Source organism: Epinephelus moara, chromosome 7 (assembly GCF_006386435.1).
Source record: "Epinephelus moara isolate mb chromosome 7, YSFRI_EMoa_1.0, whole genome shotgun sequence".
In the NCBI taxonomy this organism is placed as follows: Eukaryota; Metazoa; Chordata; class Actinopteri; order Perciformes; family Serranidae; genus Epinephelus; species Epinephelus moara.
The window spans coordinates 13214511-13231913 of NC_065512.1; the positions used below are offsets into that span (position 1 = coordinate 13214511).

A 17403-nucleotide genomic window follows, 5' to 3' on the forward strand; every position below is an offset into this window, starting at 1 on the left:
TTCAATGGCCTAGAAAAGTTGAATTAACATTTGTGAGCATCAGCTCCTCTCTTTCAAAACCATAAACCAGAGAAGGAAGTATTTATACACTCAGCACATTTCCATGGGTGCTCTCAGTGTTATCTAGAACGTCTTTCCCAATTCATTGTCTATGGAGCGGCTCCAGACTTTATACCCAATGACATCACAAATTTGACTTTTAGCACTCCAGTTTTGGATTTGGGAGAGAGCTGTTCACATTTACTAATATGTGTGGACTGTCTTCGACCACAGGAATAAAACATATGAATTCTGAAATTGGGCATAGTGCTCCTTTAAATGCAAGTTTGAGGCAGGTTTACTTCACCTAAGTAATTCCATTTACGTTAATTTATAGTGTACTTCTACTCTGCTACATTTCAGTGGGAAATGGGGTATATTTATTTGATGCATTTAGTTAGGCTACTAGTTTGGCTACTTTATAGATTTCTGATAGAGCTAATGATATACAAAATACAAAATATAACAGACAAATAAATTATGACATGTTTGGTTTAGTTTAGTTTGTTACGGTCATTTTCCAACTTATAAAACACAAATATACTAGTAGATAGACAATACATAAACATGAAGTTAATGTTTTTTGTTTAGCATTATGAAAAACAAAACAGGACTGAAAAAGGTGTAGGCTGAAACCGTAGCTTATTACAGCCACCCTTTTAACATTCATTGCTTTTGTCAGCTCCCTTTCAATTATATAGAGCGATAAGAAACTGACAGAACTAAGTATATATACATTATACAGGCCTATTGTCTGCCCAGATATCCCAAACACATTTCATGTATACTCTGGTGTTCATACTTCAGTTTTATGTCTTGTGTTTAAATATTTTTTAATTTTATTGTGTATATGACACACTTTAATTTCTGTTTCTAACCCATTCCACAAATGTACATGTTATTATTGATTAAGCCACACAGTGATATACCACCATAACCAGTTTCAACAATAACATATACATCATTTATCAGATTATATTGCAATAATTTACATTATGAAATGGGACATTCTGCATAATAAATACTTTTTGTTTTGATACTTTGTGTGTATATATATTTCAATAAAACTTTTAATTGTATTATTCAAGTATTATTCAGTTTTGGTATTGCTACTTTTTCTTAAAAATGAACATATATAAATAAATAAATCTGAGTAACGTTTGTCAACCACTGCTCATCTGTTACCAGGGCAACAGATTGAAGAACGCGTTGATGAATAAGTGACGGTTAGCTAGATGCTAGAAAGCTAAACTGTTAACATACAGGCATTATTAACCTGGCATTTAACAAATAGTTTGGTCCCAGTTCAAACCAGTCTGGCAACCAGTAACCTGTCGCAAGACACCATAATGAGCAGACACTCTTGACTCTCGCTCCTCAGGGCTCCTGTCTGGGTTTTCTTTGCCACCGGACCTGTGGTAGGCATTCCCGACAGCAAAGATGGCGGCAGAGCGCCGTTGAGCCTTCTCCGTAATGAGTTACCAAATTTGGACCATTTGCTGAGTTTTCTGTCGAACAAGGAAACCAAGTCCGTGCCGAGAAGCTCGTCTGGTGAAAGAAATGTTGTGAGGCTGCGAAGATAGTGTTTTTACGAGGAGTTAGCCACTACAACTCGATAGTTGTCCGTTGTAGGAGCTGGGTGTGCATCGCCGTAGCTAACTAGCCTGTATCGTCATTGTAAAATGGCTCCGGTGCAGATTGGGTCAGATGGGCAGCTCGTCCCACTCGGAGGTCCGGTTGTGTCGGGTCCACAGCCACCACCGCCCGGGGCACCGGCTACACAGGGGGTCCGACTGAGCCTGCTTATTGAGTTTCTTCTCCAGAGGACCTACCATGAAATTACCCTGCTGGCTGAACTGTGAGTAACGATTAGCATTGTAGGCCTCAAAGCTAACTAGCCGGCGGGCTAATGCTAGCAAACTCAAATGATGCTCTTTCTCCAGCTTCTATAATAAAAGCTAACGGGACCACAAGTTGGGACCAATTTAGAAGTTTGGAGAGGATTTTCCCATATTATATTATTCCCATATTGAGCCCTAATAAATAATAGCACAGGCAGCTACTGTTATGTGAGGGGGCGTACAGGTAAACAACACATCCTCATCTGTCTGAGGATCCTAAAGTTATAACTAATGGCTTGTTATTCAAGATGAGTGTTCATGTGTGGCGATAATTATGTGGTTTTACGGTGGACCATTTGATGCAGTCTGCTGTCCCCAAGCCAGATCCTTGTCTTCTTGGTCACCAGCTGCCAACTGACAAGATGAACTTTTCATTCATAGTAATCAAAGCTGATTCAGACAGGGATACACAGAGTTTAGGACTGTTGCTCTACCTTGAGGATAAAGATAATAGCAGCAGTGAATAATGTTTTAATGTTTTTTCTTGCAGACTTCCCAGAAAAACAGACATGGAGAGGTAACGTTATGCTTCCTTCCCTTTCATTCACAAATCTTCACTCCCTTAGCTGCTCATTCTGTGAGGCAAAATTTTGTTTAACTTTTATCTACTCTTTCTTTTCCAGGAAAATTGAGATCGTCCAGTTTGCCAGTCGCACCAGGCAGCTTTTCGTGCGGTTGCTAGCCCTGGTGAAGTGGGCGAGCAATGCAGGGAAAGTTGAGAAGTGTGCGGTAAGTTGTGTGTGATTTGACTTCCTGTTTTGGTGGATTTTGATAACACACTTCAAATCGGCTTGCTCTTATTTTTCTTCATTGTATCCATGGTGACAGATGATTTCCAGCTTCTTGGATCAGCAGACCATCCTGTTTGTGGACACAGCTGACAGGCTGGCATCGCTCGCCAGAGATGCCCTGGTACATGCTCGTTTGCCCAGCTTCGCCATCCCCTTTGCCATTGATGTTCTCACGACAGGAACATACCCACGCTTGCCGACATGTATACGAGTAAGTCTATTATACCTCCTTTCTTGTTGTGCTAACACTGCTAATCTAAATGAAAAGATGATTAGAGATCAAATGACTGGCTTTAAACAACTTTTGTCACCATTTTTGATTCTGTGTCTGTGTCCGTTTCTGTAGGATAAGATCATTCCTCCAGACCCCATCACAAAGGTTGAGAAGCAGACTACCCTGAGCCAGCTAAACCAGATTCTACGACATCGCCTTGTAACCACAGACTTACCACCCCAGTTAGCAAATCTCACAGTTGGTAAGCAGCTTGTGTAAATCTGTGATGATATATTTTATCTGATAATCTTTTTCATAATTAAATTAAATGTACATTGTGTAGTGTTTAGTGGCATCTATCGGCAGAAATGGTATATAATATACGTAACTATAATTTCATCAATTTATAACTGCCTGAAAGTAAGAACCATGTTCTAGTTATTCCCTCAGAAAGAGCCATTTGTATCTACTCAGGGAGCGGGTCCTCTTCCGCATAGTCCGCCATGTTGCTCTCTAGCCTAGAATGGTCAAATCAAACACTGGCTCTCAAGATAGGGCCATTTGCATTATCGCGCCAGCCACCACAGTTCTCCTACATGCATGACAAATGGGAGAAGTTTCAGTTCTACAACCTCACAGCTAGATGCCACTAAATCCTACACACTGGACCTTTAACACTTTGTTTTCAGCCATGTCGGTAATGAGAATATCTTATTTTTGTGCTTGCTTGTGTGTGTATTTGGTGTAGCTAATGGGCGTGTAAAGTTTCGTGTGGAAGGAGAGTTTGAGGCCACTTTGACAGTGATGGGAGATGACCCTGATATTCCCTGGAGACTGCTGAAGTTGGAGATTCTGGTGGAGGACAAAGAAACTGGAGGTAAGTCACTCATCCAGCTCTGCTATACAGCACAGTGGGTACCATTGACAAGCTGACTGACAATATACTTAATTGTTAATGTTTTTACCTTTCACATTTAACTGGTTTGTCTGTCACCCCTTTCCCACGCTCCTCCCCCATTCCTCCTCATGTGGACAGATGGCCGAACCTTGGTCCATAGTTTGCAGGTGAACTTCATCCACGAGTTGGTCCAGGCACGTCTGTGTGCAGATGAAAAACCCCTACAGGACATGTACAACTGCTTGCGTATCCTTTCCTCGTTTTTGCATTTTGTGTATGGCCTGCACAAAACCTCTTGGCTTAAGTCCCAGTCTGATGTGAACTACCGCAGTAGGGCGGGAGTGTGTGTCGGAGCATATAGAGTATTGACTGGTCAAGCGGACGCTCGCAGCATTCCAATGAGAAACCCAGCTGCAGAATTGCATCCTTCTTAATCGCCTCTTTTTTCATTCTCTAACAACACAACCACCTTTTATTGCTGACAGGGAAAGGGCAGCACTGTTCTCACTACAACCTGTCACCCAGTCAGGTCATTTGAGGTGTCATGAATTCCTTATGGAGACGTGTGTTTCCAACTGCTGTAAACACTATACTAAGAAACTGAAAGGTTTTTTGTATGTGTCCATGCTTTTGTGAAATTATTGCTTCATTATTTTTCCTACAAAATGCATGTCAACATATTTATCATTCACCTAACACTGGTATTGTCAGGCATGGATAATTTGTCATTCATCATGCCATTATAACCCTTGCATATACTGTAGAAAGAAGAGGATTTGTTCTTATCAGACAGACAGAGGCCTATCACTCATCAGTCTGTGGTAAAGTGTGGCGAGACACAACAGCTTGTTAGCATTCATGCTAATATCAAAGACTTTAATCAAGCATGGGAGATGAGCACGACTGTGCTAATCACAATGCTAATCAGTAGATCTCTGCTCTGCCTCTCCCCCACCAACGCCAGCAATGCAGCTCACCGTGTCAAAGAGCAGTCTGTGTCGCACACAAACACCCCTTTTTACCAACAACGTGTATGTGTCTTGGGGATATGTGTGTGAGTGTGTTTTGAATGTTAATGAAAAGATGTGTATAGTACTTTTTAAAAAATTCTCTATTCACCTGGATGTGGTATTTTCCCACACTCTGTTTTTTCCTTAACTGCATTGTTTCCAGACTCCTTCTGTCTGTCACTGCAGCTAGAGGTGCTCCACTCTCAGACGCTGATGCTGATCAGAGAGCGATGGGGTGACCTTGTCCAGGAGGAGAGATATGTGCCCGCAAAATACCTCACGCTCACCGTCTGGAAGTAAGACTTTGTGAATTGCTCTCACACATATATCCCAGCACAGTGTTCTCTTAAAAAGTCTCCTAAATTAAATGATGACACAGAGCTTTAAAGGGCAGAATGCACTCATACAATTTTAATTTGCTCCTCCAGCCAACAGGTTTTGGGTAGGAAAACAGGTACAGCCTCAGTACACAAAGTTACCATCAAGATTGATGAATCAGATGGATCTAAGCCATTACAAATATCTCACGAGCCTCCTCTCCCGGCCTGTGACTCCAAATTAATGGAGAGAGCTATGAAGGTATGGCGGATATGTCTTCAGTGTATTAAAGAATATGGCAGTTTAGCTTATTGCACAAATTTCCTCTAATTTAATAATGTCTGTTGTCTCGTACTCATTCTTTAGATTGACCATCTGTCAGTGGAGAAACTTCTGATTGACAGCGTGCATGCCCGGTCCCATCAGAAGCTACAGGAACTGAAGGCCATCCTAAAGACCAGCAATCCCAGCGACAACTGTTAGTATTTCCTCAACTTTTTCTTCATTAATTCAGTCAAAGCTGGGGTAGGCAGTTTTCTCACTGCAGCCCTCCCCCTGCAGCTTTCCCCTCTCTGTCCTAAGCCCCTCCCACCAGATGAGCATGCATACATTAACCTGCACAAGTACTAGAAATTCATTTTAATCATCTTGATCATGATTTTGATCCTGATGCAATTATATAGCTGCAATTATATGAGAATTTCTGTCCTGTTTTCTTTGCAAACTTGTGAGCATGTAAAGCCCTTTGAGATGACAAACTGTGATTCGAGGCTCTAGCTAGCTACGTAAACATGAACTTGAATAGCCAAAGGCTCCGGTTAGCAGAAGGCTAAACTATTAGCAACATTTTCTGTCCATCTCTGAAATGCTTTGCTAATATTAACATGTTTATTATATTTATTGTCAGACTCTCTTTTTGATAAGTCTGTCTACCTATTTTGGGTTTTTTTGCAATGTAAACATGTTGCCAATGCTGAAATAGCAACAACTTCTGTAGGATTTTCCACCATTAAATCAGGCTTTCACAGAAGGGGTATGCATGTACCTCTGCATTTGAAATGACCTGTGATGACCAGAGTCTCCCATCACAGGCTAGATTTTCTTAAGCCTGAAAACAAAGTCAAGAGGAGGTGAAGAAATCAAGTGTTTGCTCCGAACACTTGAATTACAATGTGGTGAAATATTGTCAGGAAATTTTTACTCTGACGCCAAAAATAAACTGCCCACCCCAGCTTTAAACACATTCTTAGCTATAAATGGAGCAAATACACAGAAAACAAGTGTTGTCCCCTCCAGCAGCAGCAGCAACCATGTGCTTATCAGTCACAACAGTTGAGAAAAGAGGCATTGTTTAAGATGCAGGCAGCATCGTTTTAACCCTGAATAACATCTAATGTTCTCTTGTTCTTAATTATGATGAATTACATGTACAAAATTCTCATTAGCTTACAGAGATGTGCTCCGTCATGCATCTCCCATTTACCTTCTGTCAGTAAACGTACTGTAGCCATGGTTTTGAGGCGTCTGCAAAAGAGATACTCAAGCGTCTGTTTGTTTATTTCAGCATTCATCGAGACTGCTTTACCCACGCTTGTTATTCCAATACTTGAGCCCTGTGGACGCTCAGAGTGCTTACACATTTTTGTAGACCTGCACTCCGGCATGTTCCAGCCCATGCTGTATGGATTAGGTAAGTAAGAGCAAACACAAACTCTTGACTAGTTTTTATTTTATCTTTGTTTATTGTGTTTGTCCTTGGTTTTGGTTTGTATGCTCAGCTCAACATAAAACCCTGGTGTGTTCTCTCTAGATCAGTCCATGCTGGACGACATTGAAAAGACCATTAACGATGATATGAAGCGCATCATATCTTGGCTTCAACAGTTGAAGTAAGTCCACCTCCTCAATTTTTAAATAGCTATTAACATGTCCATTCACAGCTGGCTGTATAAAGTATTCTTTGGCGCAGGCGAAAGATAGCAGGGGCAGTTCAGAGTCATCAGTAGATGCCAGAGTCTGACGCCTGCTTCATGCTTGTCAAAATTGACTAATAGCTGTCAGTAGCAACACTTGGCTAAGCAGGTGGCAAGATGAGTGTTGAGAGAGATTGCCGCAGCTCTGAATTGCCCATCTTGCACTAGTAAACACTGTGAATGCTGTGAGTAACAGTATGAGATATGAATCTGGGAGTTCTTGCAACTTAAATGTCATTTAGATGTCATCTTCCTCTCTCTCTGTGGCAAGGTTCTGGTTGGGGGAGCAGCGCTGTCGACAGTCTGTGAAGCACCTCCCCACTGTGTGCACTGATGTCCTTCACCTGTCCAACTCGGCGTCCCACCCCGTTGGCAGCTTGTCCAAACAGAAACTCTTCATTAAACTCACACGTCTTCCACAGTACTACATTGTGAGTTCCTCAATCATTATATTGCTTAAAAGTGCTCAACCAAAATGAAGTGTTGAGAGGGTTGACAACGACAGTGACGATCTTTCCAATTCCTCTGTTCACACTCCGTCTCTTTTTTTGTAGTTGGTGGAAATGCTTGAAGTGCCTGGCAGTCCCACAGCGTTGCAGTACAAGTACTCCTTCCTGTCTGTGTCTCAGTTGGAAGGAGATGACGGGCCCATGTGCGCACAGCTCCTGCAGCATTTCAAACCCAACCTAGAACACCTCGCTCAGGACACGACAGGGAGAGGGGCTCGACCTGGGACTAAGAGAAAGGTAGTCAGTGCTGGGGTAGTTATACACCAAACATTCATTTGTTTATTATGAAATGCAGCATATTTTATCACACAAGAATTTAGTGGTGCTGGCCTTGAGGTTCAAACAGATGTTCAAATGTGAATGTGAGACAAGCCATTGCTAAGTAAAAGCCCATATGCCCAGCTGGGTGAATTAATACAAACATTCGTGTCCTTTAATCCACTTCTTTTTGTCTCTGTTGCTCTATAGATATCTGGGGACCAGGGGGACTCGGAGCCAAAGAAGCCTAAGCGGTCCGGAGAAATGTGTGCCTTCAACAAAGAGCTGGCTCACCTAGTAGCGATGTGCGACACCAACATGCCTTTCATTGGCCTCAGAACAGAGGTAAGACACAGTGCTTGGTTTTAATCATCATGCCAGTCATAGATGAATCAAAAACATTAACACTTTAATTGTCTGTCTGTCTTTGAGTAGCTGTCCAACATGGAGATCCCAAACCAGGGTGTCCAAGTGGAGGGAGATGGAAGCAGTCATGCCATTCGTCTGTTAAAGTAAGTCACAAGCACACATGCATGAATATATGCACACACGATGACAGCTAAATGTACTTTTTCTTCAGAGTATGATCAACTTCACCAACACCATTGTGACTATGCAGTGTAATTGTTTCTTCCTGCAGGATCCCTCCGTGTAAAGGTGTAGGAGAGGAGACCAGGAGAGCTTTAGATCGGTCCCTACTGGACTGCACCTTCCGATTGCAGGGCAGGAACAACCGAACATGGGTGGCTGAACTGATGCTGGCCAACTGCCCTCTGAACAGCACACACAGCAAGGAGCAAGGTGAACGCCACATACAGTGTTCCAAGTTCATCACTGAAAATTTACATTTATTTTTTTGGCTTGATTTGTCCATAAAACCCTCATTAAGATGAAAAATCTCTGTCAAGAAAGTAGATGACACCCTAGAATTAGGTCACAATCTGAGAGTGGAGTAAGACCATTAAACAAATGAATAAAATCAACACCCTCACACATGATAAGAAAATTCTCAGTGTAGCAAATTCATTGTCATAGAATATTTTGCATTAAACATTATGTACATTTATGCTTTGCATCTGCTTCACGGCCCTGCATCTAAACAAAGCCATCTGTCCCCTGCTTTAGCCTCCACGCGGCACGTGTATCTGACCTACGAAAACCCTCTGTCGGAGCCAGTGGGCGGGCGGAAGGTGGTGGAGATGTTCCTTAATGACTGGAACGCCATCAGTCAGCTGTATCAGTGTGTCCTCAACTTCTCTCGAGCACTGCCAGGTATGTGCGTAACCATCTGTACAGCTGATGACTGATGAAAGTCAGTTCATCTTAAATCATTATGTCACTGGTTGTTTTGCTGCGGGTGTAGGGATGTGCAGTGGAGTTGGCAAAGTAAAACAAACTTTGATTTATCAGCCTGGTTTTGCCTTTGTGCTGAAAAAAACTAGAGCAATCAGGTGTGATTTTGTAAGTCTAAGTTGTGTGTGTAGAAATAGAGTTACAGTTAGTTAAGGCCCTTAAAGAAACACTCCAATCTAATACTGCTGCACCTTGTTACTGCTTCCCTTCAGAGATGCCATCATACCTGAGCTTGTTTTCAGAGGTGCGGCTGTACAACTACCGTAAGCTGGTGCTGTGTTACGGCACCACAAAGGGCAGCTCCGTCACCATCCAGTGGAACTCCAACAGCCAGCGTTTCCACCTCGCCCTGGGCACTGTGGGGCCCAACTCTGGCTGCTCCAACTGCCACAATATCATCCTCCATCAGCTACAAGAGATGTTCAACAAGAGTCCAAACGTGATGCAGCTGCTGCAGGTACACAGTAGCCCAGTTTTGAGAATGTAGCTGCAACATGCACATGTGCACTTGTTATATCTGGATCAAGTCATCCAGTGACTTTTAAGGTTTCATTTTTTGTGTTAAACTTCTTCTTTTAGTTTAGTGTTCTGTGTAATTTCCTTGTTATCATTTCTGTTTATCATCTTCCCCAGGTGCTCTCTGACACACAGGCTCCTCTAAATGCAATTAACAAGCTACCAACAGTGCCCATGCTGGGCCTGACCCAGCGCACCAACACTGCCTATCAGTGCTTCTCCATCCTACCCCAGTCACCCACACACATCCGCCTGGCGTTCAGAAACATGTACTGCATCGACATCTACTGCCGCAGCCGTGGTGTGGTCGCCATCAGAGACGGAGCCTACAGTCTATTTGACAACACGAAGATTGTAGAGGGCTTCTACCCAGCTCCTGGACTCAAGGTATGCCAGACTTAGCGGCACAGTAAAGGTGTCAATGAACAGACTTAATATGGGGAGAGGGATATGTTTCTCTTTAGCTGAAGTTTCTGTCTAAACTTCCTGACAAAAAAATCCTGGACTTTTAGTTCTAATGGACATCTATGAATTTAAGTAACTGTTTATGAGCTGAAGGAATAGCTCAACATTTTTTGAAATATAGTTTTTTTGCTTTCTTGTGAAGGGTTAGACGAGAGAGCACTCTCATGTCTGTACAGTGAATATAAAACTACTGCCAGCAGCTGGTTAGCTTAGCTCAGCATGAAGACTGGAAATGAGGGAACAGTTAGCCTGGCTCTGTCCAAAGTTAACACACGTCTGCCAGCACTTCTACAGTCACTCCTCTGGAGTCTTGTCATCACCGTGAGATTGCCAAGTTATTAGCGTAAACTCCAGGAAGTCACTGCACCAGACCAAGAAATATTCCAGCATGTAACCCCTTGAAGCCACACATTTTTACAGTTTTTACATTTTGTTTTTTGTTTTAATTAAAAGAATATTTGAAGTGTGAATTAATGAGCTCTAGAGGTGGTGGCAGATTTTTGTCATCTCGGACCAGGCTGGTTGCTCTCTGTCTTTATGCTGATATAAGATAACTACATGTTTCCCTTGTCATCACCCCAGTGTGAAAACCTCTTAGATTCACTGTTAAGAACTGGAAAGGTCCATTTTCTAATCGGCACAAAATAAAAAATACAACTGGATTCCAAGAGTCGTCAAGATAAAAGGCTCCAGACTGCGACCACTTAGACTATTTTTGGAGACAGTGCTACTAAGTTTTGTAGCTACGAGCACCAGTGTGACCTGCAAAACCTGTGAAATGTGCTTCTCAGGTCGTCCTTAGGCAGCGTCTGATGTTTCTCCATAAAGTTAGCCGTCACTTGCAACTCTTTGGTCAAACCAGCCACCCCTATTATGACCCATAAATGCATCAAAACAGCCCAGGATGCACATGACTTTGTCCCCTTTTAAATATAAGTTATTAACACCCAAAATGTTCAGAGGGGCGCACCAGTCCTACCAGTGGAAAAACTTAGTTTGCAGGTATACAGTCTTACAATCGTTTTAATTCAGCTTTTTTATATTAAATTCTGTCCTTCTCTTTCCTCTCTCCAGACATTCCTGAATATGTTTGTAGACAGTAATCAGGATGCTCGCAGGCGCTCTGTCAATGAAGATGATAACCCACCCTCGCCTGTGGGTGTAGACGTGATGGATAGTCTGATGAACCAGCTGCAAGCTCAACCGCAGCCACAGACAATGAGAGGGGGTGCAGGAGGTGTCTACCCTCCTCTCACTTCACCGCCGCCTAATTACCACGCTAACGTAACTCCCTCGCCATCCATGATGCCCACCCAGTCACCAGGTATTATCAAGCATGGTGTTTGTCCAAGTACATGTGAGTGAATGATATCCGGTGTTGCTTGTATCATCTGAGCTTGTCAAGCTGCCATACAGGATTATGACCGACAAATAATCACATCGCTGCCATCAACCTCCCTGCTGACTTATGTTGTTTTGTTGCGAGAGCAAATTGTGTGATTGTGACCGAGAACGAGGAAGAGCAACCATGTGTGCCCATTTTAATTTTGTGAAACCATGAGATCGGTTGTTTTTCATGCAACATATGCAGACGCCTCACAGCCGAGAGGAAACAAAGCATGCTTTTAGTCCTGCTCCTTCCATTCCTCTCCATCTCAGCCCGCCAGCCAGAGACTACAGCCCTTCCGCCCTGCTTTAGCATGAGTGTACATGAGTGAGTGAGTGTGTGTGGGGAGAACTTGTCAACCTCAGAGTCTGACGAGTCCTTTGGTATGTGTATGTGTGTGTGTGTGCAGGGAACATCCATGCCTCTGGCTCCCCTAGTGGAGCTCTGAGGGCACCTTCTCCTTTCGGGCCCACACCGTCTCCGTCTTCTCTGGGCATAGCCATGGGCCAGACCAGCTTTGCCAGTCCCCACGGTAAGCAGCAGGGAAGCGTGGTGGTGATTCTGGTCTGCTGGACAAAAGGGCTGGAATGGGCTGAAGTGTACATCTTCACTAGGCTGCAGACGTTAGCAAGCATATGACAAATGTCCTGTTGTTAGTGGGCACACAGTGGTGTAATAATCTGTGTTGTAACATTAGGTGTTTTGTCGCTCACCGCGGTCTCTCCTTCACCCTAGGTGCTCTGGACCCCAGCTCTCCATATGCCATGGTGTCTCCCAGCCATAGGGGCCAGTGGCCAGGCTCACCCCAGGTCTCAGGGCCTTCTCCTGGGGCAAGGATCCACGGCATGTCCCCTGGTAACCCATCGCTGCACTCGCCTATCCCCGACCCTCATTCTCCACGTGCCGGGACCAGTAAGTACAAACTGTGTGGGACATTTTAGAGTTGAAAAATTAATTCTAACCGTCCATGCTTATATGGAAATAAAGTATTGAATCTTGAACCTGTCAGTGCTCTCTGGTGAACAAGCTATAGCACAAACTCGGTGACACTGCAGAACCGAACCTGGAAGTAAAATTAAGACGAAATGCCAGCGGCAGATCACCTTTTTTTGTCGTTCACCTGATGGGCACCCGACCCGATGCAGGACTCTGATCTGTAAAAATATTTGAGTGTTTGTCTTCAGCTTCTCTCTCCATCTGTCTTTGTTTCAGGTTCACAAGTCATGCCTACCAGTATGCCTCCACCCCGTAAGCTACCTCAGCGCCCCTGGGCTGCCTCCATTCCCACCATCCTCACCCACAATGCCTTGCATGTGCTTCTGCTCCCCTCGCCCACTCCCTGCCTGGTGCCAGGCCTGGCAGGAAGCTACCTCTGCTCGCCACTCGAGCGCTTTCTGGGTTCAGTTATCATGAGGCGGCACCTACAAAGGATCATTCAGCAGGAGGCCAACGTAAGTGGTGCACAGATTATCCTGATTTTGGGGACTTAAATCCTTGCCCTTTTTTTTTTTTGTTCCTCAGATTACATCATGTGCTCTGCTCTCCCCTAACTTCGCTTACTCTGTCAACTCTCGTCCAGTTATCTATTGTGAACTCTAACGAGCCGGGCGTGATCATGTTCAAGACGGACGTACTCAAGTGCCGCGTGGCTCTCAACCCAAAGAACTATCAGACACTGCAGCTCAAAGTCACTCCAGAGAATACAGGTCCCTGGTCCCAGGAGGAGCTTCAGGTGCTGGAGAAGTTCTTTGAGACACGGGTAAGAATACGCAGCAGCCACTTAAAGCCTAATTCATAAATTTGATGCACATGAATATGCAGTTGAAGAGTTTGATGAGAAGACCAATTTAACAGGGATAGACTTTAAGCATTCACAGGAACACGTGCACTCGTGTTGTTTTATCCCATTGACTCATCTTCTGTTGTCCACTTTCTAGGTTGCTGGTCCTCCCTTCAAATACAACACTCTAAATGCCTTCACAAAGCTGCTGGGGGCGCCCACCAACATCCTGAGGGACTGTGTGCGCATCATGAAGCTGGAACTGGTGGGTAGCCGTTTCTTTTTTGAAAGGGGTTGAAGTTTTGATGCAAAACAAAAACTTCCTATGATCACTAAGACCAATGTTACGCTGTATAATTCTGTGGTTTATCAGTAAAGTGTATGAACTACACTGCAGATGTAAGTCTCTAACAACAGAGACAAACAGAGTGACAGCTGACTCATGAATGGGTTCAGTGCGGGTTGAATGTCCATCGGTAAGTCCATGTTATAAACGTCTAGTGTGTAAAATGTCTAAATCATTACTTTGTTGCATTTTTATAAACTAAGATAATCTGGTCACATATCTCACCTGCGTGCAGGTGCCACTCCTTACAGATCTTTAATTCATACAACTCAAGTTACATCTAGTAACTACTATAACTAATGTCAGAGTGCAGTGAAATCACCGGTCTGTTTTTGCAGCTTCAGTAATATTTACTGCCTTTATGGGCCCTGACACACTGAGCCCACAGTCCGCCGCTGGTTAATGTGAGGCCGTTGGTGAGCATCTGTGGCCCTAGTTTTTGCGGTGTGTCCTGCACCGTTGGCACTATTAGGCCCTTGTTGCCAGTTTTTTGGTTGATTTAGCACGTTGAATCGGCTTTCAGCCAGCTCTGATGAAATCTCTCTGATTGGTAGTTCAGCTTCATGCATGAGAAAAGAATTGGAAGTGAGCAAAGTAAAGTCAGGAGCCCTTCAGCAGAAACGGTTCATAATTGTTTGTGTTGTTAGCTAGCATACGGTAAATATCATTCGTTCTTTCAACATCAGGTTGCTAACTAGCGTCTTAAATCAGTTCCGCCAGTCGTCCGGTTTCCCTTTTTGAATGACAAATACAGACTATCGCTGTCTGCTGGTATGGAGAGTTATTTCCTTTCAGGCAGGTGCAGCACTCACATGCTAGTTTGCTGTTGGCTGTCATCTTTGCAGGGTGTTCAAGTGCAACATTTTGGCCGAGACACAGGCGACATAAAGCGATGCAACAGTCGGTTTTTGTCGCCACTAGTTCTTTGATGTTGCTTTGGTGTGTCTGGGCCTTAATGTTCAACACACAGCTCTGCTCACTGTCCGGAGCAGCTTCAGTCTGTCTTGCACCTTTCAGAGTTGATAGGCTTTTACTTAAGAGGTGTAACCAATCAGATAGTGCTGTGGGCGGGACAGAGTGGTGACAACTGACAGAGAGGCGACTGCATCAGAGCCCAAGTAGTATATTTTTTATTGACAATCAGATGGGAAACACTGATACATTTTGCCTTTCTCTGCAGTTCCCTGACCAGGCTGCACAGCTCAAGTGGAACGTCCAGTTTTGCCTCACCATCCCTCCCAGTGCTCCCCCCATTGCCCCTCCTGGAACCATCGCTGTGGTGCTCAAGTCCAAGATGCTCTTTTTCGTAAGTCCCAGTGGAGCCTCACCGCTCTCTCTCCACAACTACAACACAAGTCATATTTATACTTGTGTAGCATAATTTGAAACAACCTGACTCTGTGTTTATCTTTGTCTGTCTCACAGCTGCAGCTGACCCAGCGTATCCCAGTGCCCCAGGAGCCAGTGAGCATTATTGTGCCCATTGTGTACGACATGGCCACAGGCCTCACTCAGCAGGCTGACATCCCCAGACAGCACAGCTCCTCTGGGGCCGCAGCGCTCATGGTCTCTAATATCCTGAAGAGGTTTAATGAGCTGCACCCAGCCAGACAGGGTGAGACTCACGCTTTGATGAACACTGAATAATTTACTGCATTAAAACAAGTGGTATCAAATTTTCTAAACTGGTTTCAGTTGAATAATCAGTGTTGTTATCTGTACTCGCTGACACTGGGTATTTTCTTTTTTTTTTTTTTAGGTGAGTGTACGATATTTGCGTCTGTTCATGAGCTGATGGCGAACCTGACTCTACCCCACGGCACTCGTCAGTAGAAACAACAAATTCAGAGTACCTGAACTCAACTGGAGCCCCTCTGAGACTGAGGAGGCGTTCGTCTCTGAGCCGAGAAGGAAAACGAGAGCAACAAATGTGGTCCCAAGATGTCAAACTCCAGCATGTGTCTTCTCTGCTTCAGCCACTGGACTGTCAACCTGATGTATAATAGCTGTTATGAAAGGGAGTTGAATATGTACAGTCATGGACCACAGTCTTTATTCTTGATAGGAGCTCACAGGTAGATTATGGACGACGGGGACGGGGGCGGGGTGTTTGATGCAAAAGGATATAAATGTTATTTTTCCTCCAGATGCACTTGTAAACAAGATTATCTATTGAAATTAAGATTGTTTACGAAAATATGTATATTGTTGTATATTTGAGTGTTGAAAGAATCAGGTGAGTTCGATTTTTGCTAGAGAATTGTCTTCAGTTGTTTTTGTTTTGTTTTTTGTAACGCCAGACTGATACTATTATAGTATCAGGAGATATATTCCTTAGCACACTATTTAAATGTTTTCCCGCCTTTACCTTGTCGAGACCTCTGCATTTTTATTTCAGACTTTCTCTTTGGATACTGTAAAACTGTGACGAACTTTATAAGCCAGTTGTATTTTATTAAGACCCATTTTAAGTCCTGATTGAAGGATTTGAGACTTCCTGTCTGACTTTGTTATTTAATAAACCAAGCCCAGAGTTGGTTTGTGCTTTGAGGATTAGATCATTCACTGAAGAAAAGTAGCAATACTACAGTATAAAAATACTCCGACAAGTAAATGTCCTGCTGCAAAAGTTTTACTTAAACACAAGTACAGACGTAGTGGCAACAAATATAAATATATGTTATAAAAAATAGCCCCTTCCAGTTTGTTATGTATATATATATATATATGTCATCGTCATTATTACTATACAGTGACATTCCAACTGCTTTCATATTTTATTCTTGACTTCTTTCAGCTCTTCTATTTTGTTAAATGCCACCTCAGCGTGTACATCATGTCAAACCATTTCAACTGGACGTGTATAAGTTGCAAGCACATGCAGCCTTTTTAGTTTATTCCTGCTAATTAGTAATAGCCCAGCACCTGCATTAACATGTGATCAGTGCTTCGTTCAGGGTGTCTGCAGGTCCCAGAAAGGTCTTAAAATGTTAATTTTAGAGCATAAAAGTCATTAAATAATCTTTGATTTGAATTTGTAAAGACTTAATTGCAACAAACATTTTATCTACTTAACTTTATCCATCTTTTATTTATTTATTTTTGTCTCAGTGAGTCAAGATCTCTTGCGTGAAAGTCCACATTTCTGATGTTACAAAATTTAAAATATACCACTGAACCTTATACTGTCTTATCACATTATACTTGCACTAAACTGTTGGCAAAATTTAGATTAACCCAACCTGCTTCTGCACAAAATTAGACATATACTACTTACCTTTATCCTTAACTGCAGTGCTTGAATAAGAAAAAGGTGATTTGTCCTTTTTTTTTGGCAAAGATCTTTTTTGCTATCTTTTTTTTTTAATATATATAATCCTAATTTTTATTTATTTTGGTTAGGTTGGTATGTGACAGTTCTACGCATCAAATGAGACATTCAACTGACAAAATGAAAAATACAATACAAAAAGGGTAATAAAGATCCATACAAGAGGTACAGCACCAGCCCCAGTCTGCCAAAAAAAACAAAGTAACTACATTTAAATTCATAAACAAATTAAAAATAGTTTAAAAAAAACCCATCCATTTTCTAACCGCTTATCCTCTTGAGGGTCGCGGGGGGGCTGGAGCCTATCCCAGCTG

General features: G+C 43.0%; 1 protein-coding gene across 2 annotated transcripts; it reads left to right on the forward strand.

The window, feature by feature from the left end:
• The first annotated feature begins 1452 nt into the window (after positions 1 to 1452).
• med14 (mediator complex subunit 14) lies at positions 1453 to 16296 on the forward strand. 2 transcript variants are annotated; one of them, XM_050048999.1, is made up of 29 exons: positions 1453 to 1897; positions 2431 to 2457; positions 2564 to 2669; positions 2769 to 2942; positions 3078 to 3207; positions 3694 to 3822; positions 3982 to 4089; positions 5017 to 5149; positions 5282 to 5432; positions 5538 to 5649; positions 6736 to 6861; positions 6982 to 7060; positions 7416 to 7575; positions 7699 to 7890; positions 8122 to 8256; positions 8347 to 8423; positions 8552 to 8712; positions 9037 to 9183; positions 9477 to 9721; positions 9898 to 10167; positions 11320 to 11569; positions 12042 to 12164; positions 12368 to 12544; positions 12845 to 13083; positions 13212 to 13391; positions 13570 to 13677; positions 14939 to 15064; positions 15184 to 15373; positions 15518 to 16296. In XM_050048999.1, the coding sequence occupies exons 1-29, from the start codon at positions 1722 to 1724 to the stop codon at positions 15589 to 15591; spliced, it is 4305 nt and encodes a 1434-aa protein (XP_049904956.1). In that variant the 5' UTR covers positions 1453 to 1721; the 3' UTR covers positions 15592 to 16296. The 2 variants fall into 2 exon arrangements, with proteins under 2 accessions (XP_049904956.1, XP_049904957.1); XM_050049000.1 differs by lacking the exon at positions 12042 to 12164.
• Positions 16297 to 17403: the final 1107 nt, after the last annotated feature.

Coding starts and splice junctions, on each gene's coding strand:
- med14 (XM_050048999.1), top strand. CDS start 1,722: ATGGCTCCGGTGCAGATTGGGTCAGATGGGCAGCTCGTCCCACTCGGA. Junction 3,208..3,693: donor GTTAGCAAATCTCACAGTTG/GTAAGCAGCTTG, acceptor TATTTGGTGTAG/CTAATGGGCGTGTAAAGTTT. Junction 6,862..6,981: donor GCCCATGCTGTATGGATTAG/GTAAGTAAGAGC, acceptor TGTTCTCTCTAG/ATCAGTCCATGCTGGACGAC.